Below are 14,028 nucleotides of genomic sequence, written 5' to 3' on the forward strand. Positions count from 1 at the left end.
ACCTTTTAAATTCCTGTGCAATCCCAAAGATAAACACTCAATGGACTGGATTTTATGCTCCCTACCAGTGTGTTTGAATGTGGGGTGGTGGGGCATGTAAAATCCAGAGGGTGGCCTTCCTGCCACCTAACAGCCCACCCTATACCTGACTGAAATTTTACAGGGGGTGGAGGAGACGTTGGGTTTCCTGCCTGCCCTTGGACCTGATAGCCGCTTAAGCACCTCATCCCGACACTGCTGCCATTTTAACAGAATGGGGGGAGGCCCATGCCATGCGGGAATCATGTCAGCTTTAGTTGCACGAGATGGCATGGGGAAAGGGGTGGACCTCTTTTGAGGGTCACCTGAGCCCATCCCCAAAGGTCATCCTCCCTCCTTTAACTCTCCCCCGTGGCCTCTTGAACTCAGCCCCCAACTCTCTCACTCTCGTTCGCTGAAACCCCTGACCCTGGACTTGCCTGGGCTCCTCAGTGTCGTGGGACTGCCTGTTAGCCTCAGCTGTAGCCCCCATTCCCAGCTGATGCTGATGGGGCTACAGAGCTGCCAGCCAATCCGATTGGCCAGCACTGCCTACGGTGGGACTTTCTACCGAGATAGGGGTGGAAGTCTTGCCTTAAAGCAATTAACACTGCTCCAATATTAAGTTGCTGTGGAGCAGCCTTTGGGATTGCAGGCAGGCTCCCTCCGACTCTTTACCTGGGGGGGTGCAGTGGTGGTGGTGGGGGGGGGTGGGGGGGCGTGGGGGGGCAACAAGGACTGCAGTGCCCCATAAAATCCAGTCCATTAAAAAAAATTGATAGCGTAAAATGAAATCACAATAAAATGTGTCATTTATAAATAAGAGTTTTATATTATCTACCGTTATTCAGAATGACCTGAAAATTCAATGAGGGTTCTCATGGTATTCCACTGTAATTACAGCTGGAGAACTCACTCCCCCCACGCTCCCCCGCCCCCCCAAAAAAAAACTGTGGTAGCAGAACTTACGGTGGGAGGTCAGCAATATCTCCATGGGACTTCAGAAAATGGTATTCTTGCTTGCAGCCAGAAAACATCATTGCGGATCACTAAGTAAATACTAATTCAATAAATTTAATCATTTTCTATCTTGTTTTTTCATGACAAGTGGAATTATTTGAGTGTGAAAATAGTGTAATATGATGAATAAAAGTTATATGGTTATTTCCTCTTCAGATTTGAAAAAAACTTTATCAATAAAAAAAATTGACTGCCATTAAGACCTTTAACAATGAGGAAAGTGATTATCTATTTTGGAAAAATAGCAAACATGATTGTTTATCACCTACATTTGCCCTCCAACTGAACTGGCTGGAGGTGGAGTTGGAAGTTGCAGGAGCTAAAAATTTACAATAGAATAATCATGGCACTGGAATAACAAGATAGTTCTACCGCCAGCTTCTTCAGGGCTTGGCAAGCCTTGTGTGCTGCCACCAATACAACTGAGAATACGCTGCACTGCGTATTCTCTGACTGTACTTGTACACCAGTGTTAATTGTATGGCTGCATTTGTAAACTAGTGACTACCTTCCTAAATAGCTGATGAAACTCATTATTATTATTGTGTAAGATTTATGACGATAAAAAAGCTTCAGGTTGTCATTAATCTTCATCATTCATATCTTTCAACTTTGATGGGGTTCTATGGATTTTTCTAAAGCATTCAATAAGGTACCATGTAAGAAACATATTGTAAAGATAATGGTTCATGGAATTAAAGGGAAAATTGTCACATTGATAGCAAAATTGGTAGAAGGTAAGAAATAAAGCGAATGGAAGTTTTTCAGACTAGAAAGCTGTGGAGAGAGCTGTTCCAGAGAAATCTATTTTAGGGCTATTCTTATTTCCAATATACATTAATAATCTGGACTGGAATAATATTGAAATTTATTGATTTCTAATTGGATGTGGCTATTGTCAATTGTCATGGACATTGTGAAAGACTGCAGGAGGACTTAATTCAGCTCAAAAAGTGGGCAGGTCAATGGGAAATGCAGTTCAACAACATAAAAGGGTGATATCGGGAAAAAAATCTTTACACAGTGGTTAGAATGTGGCATCCTCTACTAGTTTTGAAGCAAACTCATAAATGCTTTTTGAAAGGGCGTAGGTAGTTGCTTGAAAAGAATATTAAGAGTATGGGGAACAAATAGGACGGTGATTTTACACTAGATTGCTGATGCAGAAAAGAACAGTAGTGCAAGCTTGACAAGCTGAATAATGGCCTATTTCTATATTGTAGCATTCTATGGCCTTATGCTATGAAGAAAAGGGACTTGAAACTTTGATTTATTTTTACCAAAGCTGAGAAGTTTCGAGTTTGCCTAATATTTGAATATGAAGAACTAGGGATAATTTAAATAGTGAGAGATATTGACCACTAATCGCTAAGTCGATGCTCAGCCCCCATTTTAAAACTGTCTGCCCAATGGGAACAAGCAGGCAATTGGTTAAAATAGCAGTGGGGCACTTAACCAGTGCAATCTCGATGCATTCCCACATGCCACCATTTTAACCACAGACCTAGAGGAGGGGTTGAGGCGGCTGCCAAATACAGGCCGAGACCTTATCAATATGTTAAATTCAGATCCCTATGATAAGAAGACTGGCTAGCTAACAGGAAACAGAGGGGAGCCATAAGTGGGCCTTTTTCTGGTTGATAGGATGTAATGAGTGATGTGCCACAGGGATCAGTGCTGGGACCTCAACTTTTTAACAATTTATATAAATGACTTGGATGAAGGGACAGATGGTATGGTTGCTAAATTTGCTGACGACACAAATATAGGAAAGTAAGTTGTAAGGAGGATGTAAGGCGGTTACAAAGGGACATAGATAGGTTAAGTGAGTGGGCAAAGACCTGGCAAATGGAGTATAATGTGGGCAAATGTGAAATTGTCCATTTTGGCAGGAAGAATAAAAAAATAAGTATATTATCTAATTGGTGAGAGATTGCAGAGCTCTGAGATTCAGAGGGATCTGGGTGTCCTAGTGCATGAATCACAAAAGGTAGGTACAGCAAGTAATTAGGAATGCTAATAGGATGCCATCCCTTTCTGCAAGGGGAATTGAATACTAAAGTAGGGAGGTTATGCTTCAGTTGTACAGAGCACTGGTCAGACCACATCTGGAGTACTGTGGTACAGCACTGGTCTCCTTATTTAAGGAAAGATGTAAATGTGTTGGAAGCAGTTCAAAGAAGGTTTACTCATCTAATACCAAGAATGGGCGGGTTGTCTTATTGAGGAAAGGTTGGACAGGTTAGGCTTGTATACATTGGAGTTTAGAAGAGTAAGAGGTGACTTGATCAAAACCTTTAAGATCCTGAGATGGCTTGACAGGGTGGATGCGGAGAGGATGCTTCCTCTTGTGGGAGAATCTAGAACCGGGGGTCACAGTTTAAAAATAAGTGTTGCTCATTTAAGACAGAGGTGAGGACATTTTTTTTCTCTCAGAGATTAGTGATCTTTGGAACTCTCTTCCTCAAAAGGCAGTGGAAGCATGGTCTTTGAACATTTTTAAGGCAGAGCTAGATAGATTCTTGATTAACCACAGGGTGAAAGGTTATCAGGGGTAGTCAGGAGGTTACAATCAGATCAGCCATGATCTTATTGAATGGTAGAGCAGGCTTAAAGGGCCGGGTGGCCTACTCCTGCTCCTTGTTCGTAAAAATTGCAGCAATCCCACAAGGTGACAGACCCATGAGTAAAATTGTTAGTAAGCAGATCTGGCAACAGAAAAGGGCAATAAAATTAGGTAATTTCAAAATATTTTTGTTACTTTTTTGCTCAGGAATGCAGATCCAGGGATTACAAAGAAACTGTGGACCTCCAATGCTCTGGGAGTCCCTCCCCATACCCTGACCAAATGTTGCCCAGGAGGGAAAATCCTCCAGAAAACAACACCCCCAACCAAATAGCTGACTGCCAGTGGGCTCCTCTGTCTGAAATCATGGCCAGGATTTGCCCCTTGGCGATTTAGGGGCAGAACCCGGTCGCCGACAGGAAAATGATGCGGGATGATGTCAGGAGTAATCCCTGACGTCATCCCGGTCCATTTAAATTTTTAGGAAGGTGGGTGGACAGCGAAACCAGCTGTCCGCCTGCTGACCTGTTAATGGCCAACTGAGGCCATTGACAGGATCATTAAAGTAATTAAAGGCCCTGCCCATCCAACCTTAAGGCTGGCGGGCAGGCCAGGAGCCCCAGTGGGCTTCTGATTATTCATGAAACTTCACTGGTTGGATGAAGTTTCATGTCCGTATTTTAAAAAATGAATAAAGTTTATGTGATATTTATTAACATGTTCCATCTCATATGACATTGTCACATGAGGGGGACATGATAATAATTTTTTATTTTTTGTATTTTTGAAGTTTTTCGGACTGTCACTGGTCTCCCAGTGTCACTGAGAAATGCGGTCTTTCACGGGCATGCACGAATGAGCGCACTTTGACAGATGGGGAATCCCTCCCACCCCCCCACCACCACCACCACCCCGGCACAAGAAGCGCATAGCACTTCCCATTGGAGATACCACTGGGCGGGCCTTAATTGGCCCGCCCACTCAAAATGGCAGCAGACCCCGTTTCAGTGGCAGGGATCAGCTGCCCGCCCACCGCCAGACCGGTGGGGCCTGCCCACCATCCGAGGGCAAAATACTGCCCCATATTCCCACTCACTGGCCAGCGAGGACTTCCAACCAGATTCAGTCAGATGAGATCCTGGGTTAAGATCTTCCAGGCCTCACCATCGAGACTCATGGACAATTTGCCACCTGGTCTGGTGCTCACCCAAATAATCCCCAACAAGAGTTAATTTTTAAAAATTCTTTCACAGGATGTGGGTGTTGTTGGCTAGGCCAGCATTTACTGTCCATCCCTAACTGCCCTTGAGGAGGTGGTGGTGAGCTGCCTTCTTGATGCTGCAGCCCATATGGTGTCTTCTGGGCTGAGAATATACAAATTTTAAACAATCACAAAAATTATTAAAAGGGAGTTTAGGAAAAAAGCCTTTATATAGAAGGTGATTAGAATGAGGACTTCTCACTGCAAACTGTGAAATGCCCATGAATTTCTTAACACAGAATTAGGCAGTTGCTTGAAAAAGAGTAACTTTGAAGGATTTGGGGAATGAGCAGGAATCTAGGATTACACTAAGTTGCTCAGGTGGAGAATACACCAGTTCAGACTTGACTAGTCACATGGCTTCTTTCTGTACTGTTACATTCCACGAAAAGTGAATATTACACTGCCTTCAAGGAGCTTATTGCTCAAAGGAAACAAATCTGTCACACAGAAGTGAGCTGAACTGTGTGGCATTTGCAAAGGGCATGGACCTAAAGATTCTCTGTGTTAATGAAAAAACAGAAAAATGCCTGTTTTTCTCCATTTCAGTAACCTTGTAGTAAAATTGCAAGAACGGAGATAGTCATATTTTAAAAACATGTTTGCAGAATTTTATTAATGTGTTAATAGTTATGGCAAAAGACAAGAATTCTTCCAATGATTGTTAAAAATTGCATTTTAGCTGCAAATGTAATTGAAACAGAAGTATTAATTTTAGAACTAGATTCCTGGATACTTTGCCACCCCACTCACTTGACCTTCTTATTTTGCATTCCATGTTAATTTAGTTACCATTTCCTTGCACAGACTATCTCAGAAATATCTTGTGCAGTGTGCTTCTGCCTCTAATGAATAGATTAATTGTACCGTAAGATTGTTGAAACCAGGTAGATCAGATCATCAGTGAGATATAGCTGCAGTATTTTAGAGATGAAGTTCAAATGCAGTTTACACTTGAAGAACCTAATATTTGTCATGATTAAATTTTCAATTGTTGTTTTCTCCATTATTAACTCCTATTTTTGTTGTGTCCTTCTTTTGCCCAGAATGCAATTTGACACTTTTTTTCTACACTTCTCTGTTTCATATTTTCAGTTTCCTTTCCTGTGCTGTTTCCTATGCTATTTGATCCCACTTTATGTCCAGTGTTCTTTCTTATTTGTGTCTGAGATTCAGGCAACATTGACAAGGCCACATTTATTACCATTCTCCAATTTGCCTCAGAGGTGTTGGTGGATCTCCTTTAACTACTGCAATCACTGCAGTGGTGATGGCACTGACAAATAGTATTAAGTTGGGAATGGCATGATTTTGGCTCGATGACAACGAAGTAATGAGGATATATGTGTAAGTCAGCATGGTGTATGACTTGGAGGGAAACTTCGAGGTGTTTTCACGAAACTACTGCTTTGGTTCTTTGTGGTGGTAAAAGTCACGGCGCTGCTCGATGCTTTGAAGCAAATTTGGTGAATTGCTGTTGTGCACTCTGTGGATAGAACATACTGAAGCTGCCGTAGTGAAGGAAGTGAATATTGAGTCCAGTACTAGAAGCACTGGCCAAGCAAACTGCTCGATCTGGATAATCTTGAGCATCTGGATTATTGTTGCAGCCATACATTCAAGTGAATGGTAAGCGTTTGATGGTACTTCTGACTTGTGCCTTGTAGATAATGGTGAGGCTTTGAGGTATGTGGAGTTTAGCCACTCATTGCAAAATACCCAGACTCTGCTCTGCTTTTCTATCAGTGTTAGTGATATGACTGGGCCAGTTCAGCGTCTGCTCAGTGAATGTTGATGGTAGGAGATTAGCAATGGTGATGCAATTAAAGATAAGACAACAAGAACAAGACGTTTTCTTGTTGAGATGGCACTTACATAGAGCAAGGTGAGGAAATGGTGGCACAGTGGTAATGTTATGGGACTAATAATTCAGAGATGCAGGCTAATGTTCTGGGAACACAGGTTCAAATCCCACCATGGCAGCTGGTGAATTTTAAATTCAATTAATTAATAATGCTGGAATTGAAAGCTAGTCCCAATAATGGTGACTATGAAACTATCATTGAATGTCGTAAAAATCCATCTGGTTCATTAATGTTCTTTAGGGAAGGAAATCTATTGTCCTTACCTGGTCTGCCCCACATGTGACTCCATACTCACATGTGACTCCATACCTACACAATGTGGTTGACTCTTAGCTACCTTCCGAAATAGCCTAGCAAGCCACTCAGTTCAAGGGCAATTAGGGATAGGCAACAGATACTGGCCTTCCCAATGATGTTTACATTCCATGAAAGAATTAAAAAAAAAATTTACTTGGCACTTGCCAGCTCAAACTTGGATGCTGTCCAAGTCCTGCTGCAGTTTGGCATGTGCTGCTTCATTATCAGAAATGTTGTAAAATTTACTAATCACTGTAGAACCTCCAGCACACAGCTGAACATGTGGATTTGTGCTTTTTTAAAAATCTAAATTCAGTTTCTTTCTTATTCCAGTCTGTTCCCATTTCTGTTTTGCATCCACTGGGCCTGAAATTCTTGGGGCCATAGAGGTTGGAATGTGAACAATGAACTTTCTTCTCATTTGAGTTGCACCCTAAATGTCAGTGGGTGGAAGTGCATGTCTTCCACCCATCCCCTTCCTTAAAGGCACGTTTGGAGGAGTTCCCGGGTGACTTCCTTAGAAGGTTTCGAGGGACTTGTCACCAGCCGAGAGCAAATGGGAGTTCCATTGAAGCATCAGTGGAGAAAGAAATGGAGTTAACGTTTCAGCTTGAAGGGTCACCATGACCTGAAACGTGAACTCTATTTATGTCCACAGGTGCTGCCTGACCTGCTAAGTTTCAATGTTTTCTGTTTTCACCTCAGGTAAGTGAGTCTGGGATGGGGGTTGAAAACTTGGCCAGGGGTCAGACTAAGAGTTAAGATTGTGTGTTGTTAGAGGAAGATGTATTTCTTGGATTGAGGGTGGTGGGTGGACCAGGAGAGGGAGGTCAGGGAGATGAGGGGAAATAGTTGAGGGTCTGGAGTAGCAGTGATCAGAAGATGAGTTAAATATAGGTTTGGAAGGGTCAGGAGTGCTTACGTTTAGGTAGATTCTGTAGCTTCTGTACACAATGGAGCTGGCTACTTCAGGCCAAATAAACTTGGGGAAGCTACCACCACTTAGCATTAGATTCTGTATTTGTATATGCAAAAGGCCTTATGCCTGCCTCTTACGTGAATAAAGGCCGCTTGTAGTTTGTTCTTACAAAATATGTAGGGGGCACACTTCTGGTTGGAAATGTGCACATGGTTTCTGCCTGCCAGAATGGGGCCTTACTGATTTGAGTAACGCCCCAAATTGGACACTTGTGTGGACAGTTTCTAAGGCAACATGTCCAATGGAGATATTGATAAAGTAGAAATAAGCCTTCCTGTAAGTCTTAGTTGCAGAGCCCAATGTTTGAATTCAAGTCCATAGCTTAGTACTGTTCAGAAATACTTCCCCTCTTCCTCGGAATTGACATTCCCTTTTAATATATCTTAAGAAAATAAACATGTCAAAAATGTAATTGTGCATTTTAAGTTGTAAATCCAAACATTGTAACAAAATCCTTGTTTATCTTAATATAGGTGCTATCTGTTAAATCAGAAATCTGACATCAAGATTGGAAATGAATATGTGAATAATAATAAGAGTGGAGATTGTTAATTAAAACCCTAAAGGGAATAAATCAAATTAAAATATCATGAAGAGTGTTTTTTTAGTTGAAAGCCTGTAAGTCTCTATCATTGGCTGTGTGATGTGTGACCTTGATGCTTCTTGTTTTAATACTGCATTTAATCAGTGTTAGGTTTCTTTTTGGGGAATCAAGCTCAAACAGTTCTGCTTCACACTTTAGCTGGTGACTGGCATTCAATAATCATGTCTTAATGTGTAATTATTGCTGTTTGTTACTTCCAGCAGAAGGAATAATTAAAATTTAAACAGTGTGCCACTTCAGTGCTTTTTCCAAACGTATTCCTCCACAACCCAGCACTCTTTGATCTCTGATCACACCATAATAATCATTTTAATGGGGTCTTATCTATTAACCTTGCAAAACATCCAGAAGGTATGGCCCATGCTAATGGAGGTAGGAAGAGCAGAAAACATTCAGTTGCAAAAACAAAATGTGAGATCTGGGGGAAGATTTCTCCCCTGTCTTCAGTAAAACTTGTGTTGGCTTTGCATCGTTTAATGTCCAGCTGTTAGGTTTCTGGTGAAATTAGATTTTTAATCATTCTATACCCCCGAGAGTATTTCTAGATGAGCTGACAGATGCTACTCTGTTTACAGAAACATGGCATTCCCATTGACATGGGCTATGCCGTGGCACCACATCACTCTGGAGTCTACCCAGTCCATGTGCAGCTCTACGAGGCTTGGAAGAAGGTATGGGGCATCAAAGTGACCAGCACTGAAGAGTATCCACATTTGAAACCCGCACGATACAGGCATGGCTTCATTCACAGTGGCATCATGGTAAGACAAGTTTGATTATCTTTACTGAAATATTAGAATCCTGTATTGTAAACTATTTGATCAAACTGTCATACCATTTTCATTAGTGTAAATCTTCAAATCTAATGATAAAATGCAACCATGCGTTGGCCTGAAAAAAATTAAGACAATTTCTCGAGTTGTGTACATTTTATCCTTTAGTTATACATGTATGTTAGCTTGGACTTCCAATTTATTTACTGAATTTGGGTCAAAAACAGTGAAATCAGCTGTGAGCAAATATGTGCTTTTTTGGATAAAATTGTTTGCAAAATGTAACAGAACACCAAGTTTATCTGAGTTTTATCATCAAAATTATGTTGGAAAGTTCAGCAAAACAGTTTTAGAAGGGACAAATGAACTACTTCAAATCAATAATAAATAATCAGAACTATTGTCACAATAAATGACACTAACGGGAAGTGACATAAATCATCAGCCACATTCTCAGCATTTCTTCCTTCGCAAAACTTCATCCAGCCATTGTTCTAAGGCATAGGTGGCTGAAAGGTTAATTCCACATTAATACTGTCAGTCAGTACAAAGAGAAAACAAATGTTAATAAAAGCAAAATACTGCAGATGCTGGAAGTCTGAAATAAAACCTGAAAGTGCTGGAAATATTCAGCAAATCTGGCAGCATCCATGGGGGTAGAAATAGAGTTAACGTATCAAGTTGAATATGACTTTTCTTCAGAACTGAAAGAAGGCAAAAAGGTGATGGGCTTTATGCTATTGAAAAGGGAGAGGGGGAGGAAGAGCAAAAGATAAGGTCTGGGATAGGGCTAGGGGTGGGAGAAATTAAACGAGAAAGATGTCATGGAACATAAGGCAAAGGGAGAGGTAATGGTTGCAGTAAAGAAACAAAGCATTTGTACAGAGTGAGTCTGAATGAATAGATCCGTCCAAAAGCAAAAACAGGAAAAACAAATTAAGACCAACACATGGCAAAAAAACCAGAATGGAAATGGGGGACAGAGACCATGCTCTGAAATTGTTGAACTCAATACTGAGTCCAGAAGGCTGTAAAGCGTCTAATCGGAAGGTGAGATGCTGTTCACCGAGCTTGCATTGGGCTTCACTGGAGCATTGCAGCAGTCCGAAGACAGAAATGAGAGCTTTTACCTTTGACCCTTTCAAACCTGACTCTCTCTACAAATTGTGAAGGAAAGCTCAAGACCTTTATGCCCTCTAGTCATGCATCATTCATTATATCCTGATAAAAGTTGTTGTGAACGAGATCCTCAACACCCAAGACAAGAGGTTGTTCTAGAAAACCTCCAGCTATCAAGTTGTTTACCATCCAATCGTGCAACTCATCATCTCCTATTGCCTCACCTCCTGTCGCTATCTTGGGCCCATCTTACTTCACAGTGTATTGGCAAAGTTTAGTCGAACAGACAAGAATCACGCATCCTGCACTTTCAGCAGCAGCAAAACGGCACAGTCAGCTAAATTGTACTCTGACACATTAAACCCTAAAGCATCTGGAAATGAGCAATTTTAATGATTTAATTGCTTTTAACTTCAGTATAAATCCACAATACATTTATAAATAAAAAGAAGCAAAAGCCTTAATCATATGTGATTAAACCAATTCCTAATCATTTATTTTTATGTATACTCAACAATGGTATCTTAGACTACTCCACATAACTATACTATGTGATTGATTTTTATGTGCTTCTTTATCTTTGTAAAATAAACTTGCTCAATCTTTTTAACTTAAATCAAAATGTAAAGTGACTGGAAGTGGGTGTGTTGGGATCAGAATTCAGGCTTTTAATAACAACCCCACACCCACCTGACACAACCCGCCCATTTGGGAAGTTAAGATTCCCCCCTTAATATTTCTGGTTACAGTGTGGTCAGGAAATATAGGATAGGCTAAAAAAAAAGAACAGCGGGTGGCAGTATTGATCAAAGGTACTGTTACAGTCCTGGAAAGGGATGATGTGTTTGAGGGTTCAAAGGCAGAGGCTGTGAATTTCAGCTTCTTAGCACCAGGTTTTTCAGGGCTTTGAGTTCTGTTTTGGCTCCACACAATGATTGTGACATCTGCACGTCACTTCTGGTGTGAGCCATCTCTGCTATTTTGTTCAGGGTGTTGGTGTGTACAGGGAGTGTCTGCCTGAAGAATGCAGAGTGGACAGATTGTAAGGTCAATCAGCATGTAATGCTTATTTGATACCAGTGTTGCTCTTTTGGAACTTAACATTGCACAGCTGAGCATGTGTTCAGCAACATGAAGGAGCCCCCATCAGCCGTCTTTAAAGGGATCGTCAACTACTTTCAGCGTGGTTGCTGATTGATTTCTATTGGCTGCTGCTGCAATTGTAAAGTGCTTGGTTGTTTCTAGAGTTGCTTAAAATTGCTAAGTCTACAGGGAATGCGACACAGCTGAAGGAATTTATTCTAAACTCAAGGGTTCTGCACAAACTACATTTTCCCAGACATGGGTGTAGTAGTATGCATTCCTTTTGACTACAGTACGACAGTAAGGATAAGCAGAGATGACACAGAATATGGCAAACTGTTGGAAGAAGGGAGGAGGACAAGTAGGATTTGGGCTCTTAGCAGGATGCTATATCTGCCAGGTTGTTTTGAGAACAACTTCCTATCAACAAGGAACAGTGTTTGAAATGCCTCTGCTTCACTAAGGAAGTCCTTACTGAAATCTGTCATGAGCTGCAGCCACAACTGCAACTTCAGAGTAGGGTGCGAACAACATTGCTAATGGCTCGAAGGTGACCGTGACAATGAACTAGTGTGCATCAGGTTTCTTTCAGGCTGGAGCAGGTGGTATTTGTAAGATCTCCCAATTTGCCATCCATTGTTACATAAGGGATATCATTGAAGCTCTGCATTTCTTGAAAACTGAATACACTTGATTCCCTCCGGCCAGAAAGAAGTAGATGGAGCAACCACATGATGTTGTGAGGATTGCAGGCTTACCAATGGTACAGCTAGCCTTTGACTGTAAACATGTCACTTTGTGGGCAAGTGTCAACAACTGAAAGGAATTCCATTGCCTCAATATCCAGCTGGCGTGTGATCTCACACACAACGAATCATGCAGGTCAATGCCCAGTATCCTGGCAGTAGTCACAGTGCCTTCATCCTGCAGCAGCCTGTTGTCAACTATATTTGAGCTACCAAGGAAAACCAGAGGGTGACTACTGAGTGACAAGAGCTATCCTTTGACAACATGGCTCATGATTCCGGTGCGCACCCCACACACAAGTGGGCAGCAAGTATTCAATGAAGACCATGCTGCAAATTGCAATATGATAGAGCAGAACATTGGGGTCCTTCAACAATGCACCCACTGCTAGAACTGCTCTGTAGGGGATCTGCAGTACTCACCAGACAGCATGTCAAGATTCGTGGTGCTGTGCTGCATGCTGCACAACTTTGCCATCATGAAAGCACAGCCCTTGTCACCAGGTATACAGTGAACAGCATGAGGAGGAGAAGGAGAAACAGAGAAGGAAGAAAGGAGGAGGCAGCCAACACACTGCCTTTCTGGACTGGCTGTCAATTATCAACCCATCTGACTGTGACACCAATAAACAGAACCCCAATTCCTTATTCCACAACAGTCACTGACCATCACTTTGTCAACTTGGCCACAATGCAAAAATAAAAACCACCTCAAAATTAACATTACAAACCAAATTTACAAATCAAATCATGCCATATTGCATATAAACGTCAACTAATCACTGTTATGCATTCCCATGGCACATGTTTTCCATGTGCCTTTCCTGTCTTAGTGCTCCTACAAAATTTGTTTCAATCTTGGTAACAACCAGTGACTTTTAAAAAGAAATTTGAATTCCCAGTTATTAACCAAAAAGACCCTGCAATAAGATTTCACATTTTAAAAGAAAAAACACTTTTACTGACAAAAGAATACAAACAAGCACTATTAACTTAGTACCATATCTAGAAGCACTTATACTTTAGACCAAAATTCTGAACAGAACTCTCCACTTTCTACTTTTAGTTTCAGCCAAGGACTGTTTTTTACATTACAGTTTCTTGAGCGTCCATTAGATCACCTGGAATCAAACCAACATGTGTCTCAGCAGCCAAGGATTTATTGCAGTTTCCCTCCTTTTTCCAGTTATCTTCTGAGGTGAGGGGTTCCTTGTGGATTCACCCATTAGCATCTGGAAAGGTGAACCCTCTAGCCCTAATTCAACTCTTCACAAATCTGGATTTTCACAGCCTGAGCATGGGCCTCACTTGCAATTTCAGCATAGTGACTCCAAATCAGAAACACCCTGATTCCTGAAGGCTTCTTGTCCTGGCTGCTGGCAAATCCGCTTTCTGCCTTCTCCAAGCTGCTGCCAGACAAAAGCTGCCTTCCAGATGGACTGCTTCTAGGTTGATTGCCTCACGGACTGGTGAAAACCTTCCTTTGTTTTGGGAGGCGATGGTGTAGTGGTATTGTTGCTGGACTAGTAATCCAGAGCCCCAGGGTAATGCTCTGGGGACCTGGGTTTGAATCCTACCACAGCAGGAATTTGAATTCAATAAAAATCTGGAATTAAAAGTCTAATGATGACCATGAAACCATTGTCAATTGTTGTAAAAACCCATCTGGTTCTCTGAAATCTGCTGTCCTTACCTGG

The 14,028-nt window shown here is 41.6% G+C and overlaps 1 protein-coding gene across 1 annotated transcript in view; it reads left to right on the forward strand.

Moving 5' to 3' along the window:
• ndst3 (N-deacetylase/N-sulfotransferase (heparan glucosaminyl) 3) overlaps positions 1-14,028 on the forward strand; it is a 256,590-nt gene that overhangs the window by 131,410 nt on the left and 111,152 nt on the right. The window contains exon 4 of the mRNA XM_041180735.1: positions 9,186-9,371. Coding sequence (XP_041036669.1) covers positions 9,186-9,371 — 186 coding nt within the window. The remainder of the gene's footprint in view (positions 1-9,185; positions 9,372-14,028) is intronic.

This window comes from Carcharodon carcharias, chromosome 1 (assembly GCF_017639515.1).
Source record: "Carcharodon carcharias isolate sCarCar2 chromosome 1, sCarCar2.pri, whole genome shotgun sequence".
Classification (NCBI taxonomy): domain Eukaryota; kingdom Metazoa; phylum Chordata; class Chondrichthyes; order Lamniformes; family Lamnidae; genus Carcharodon; species Carcharodon carcharias.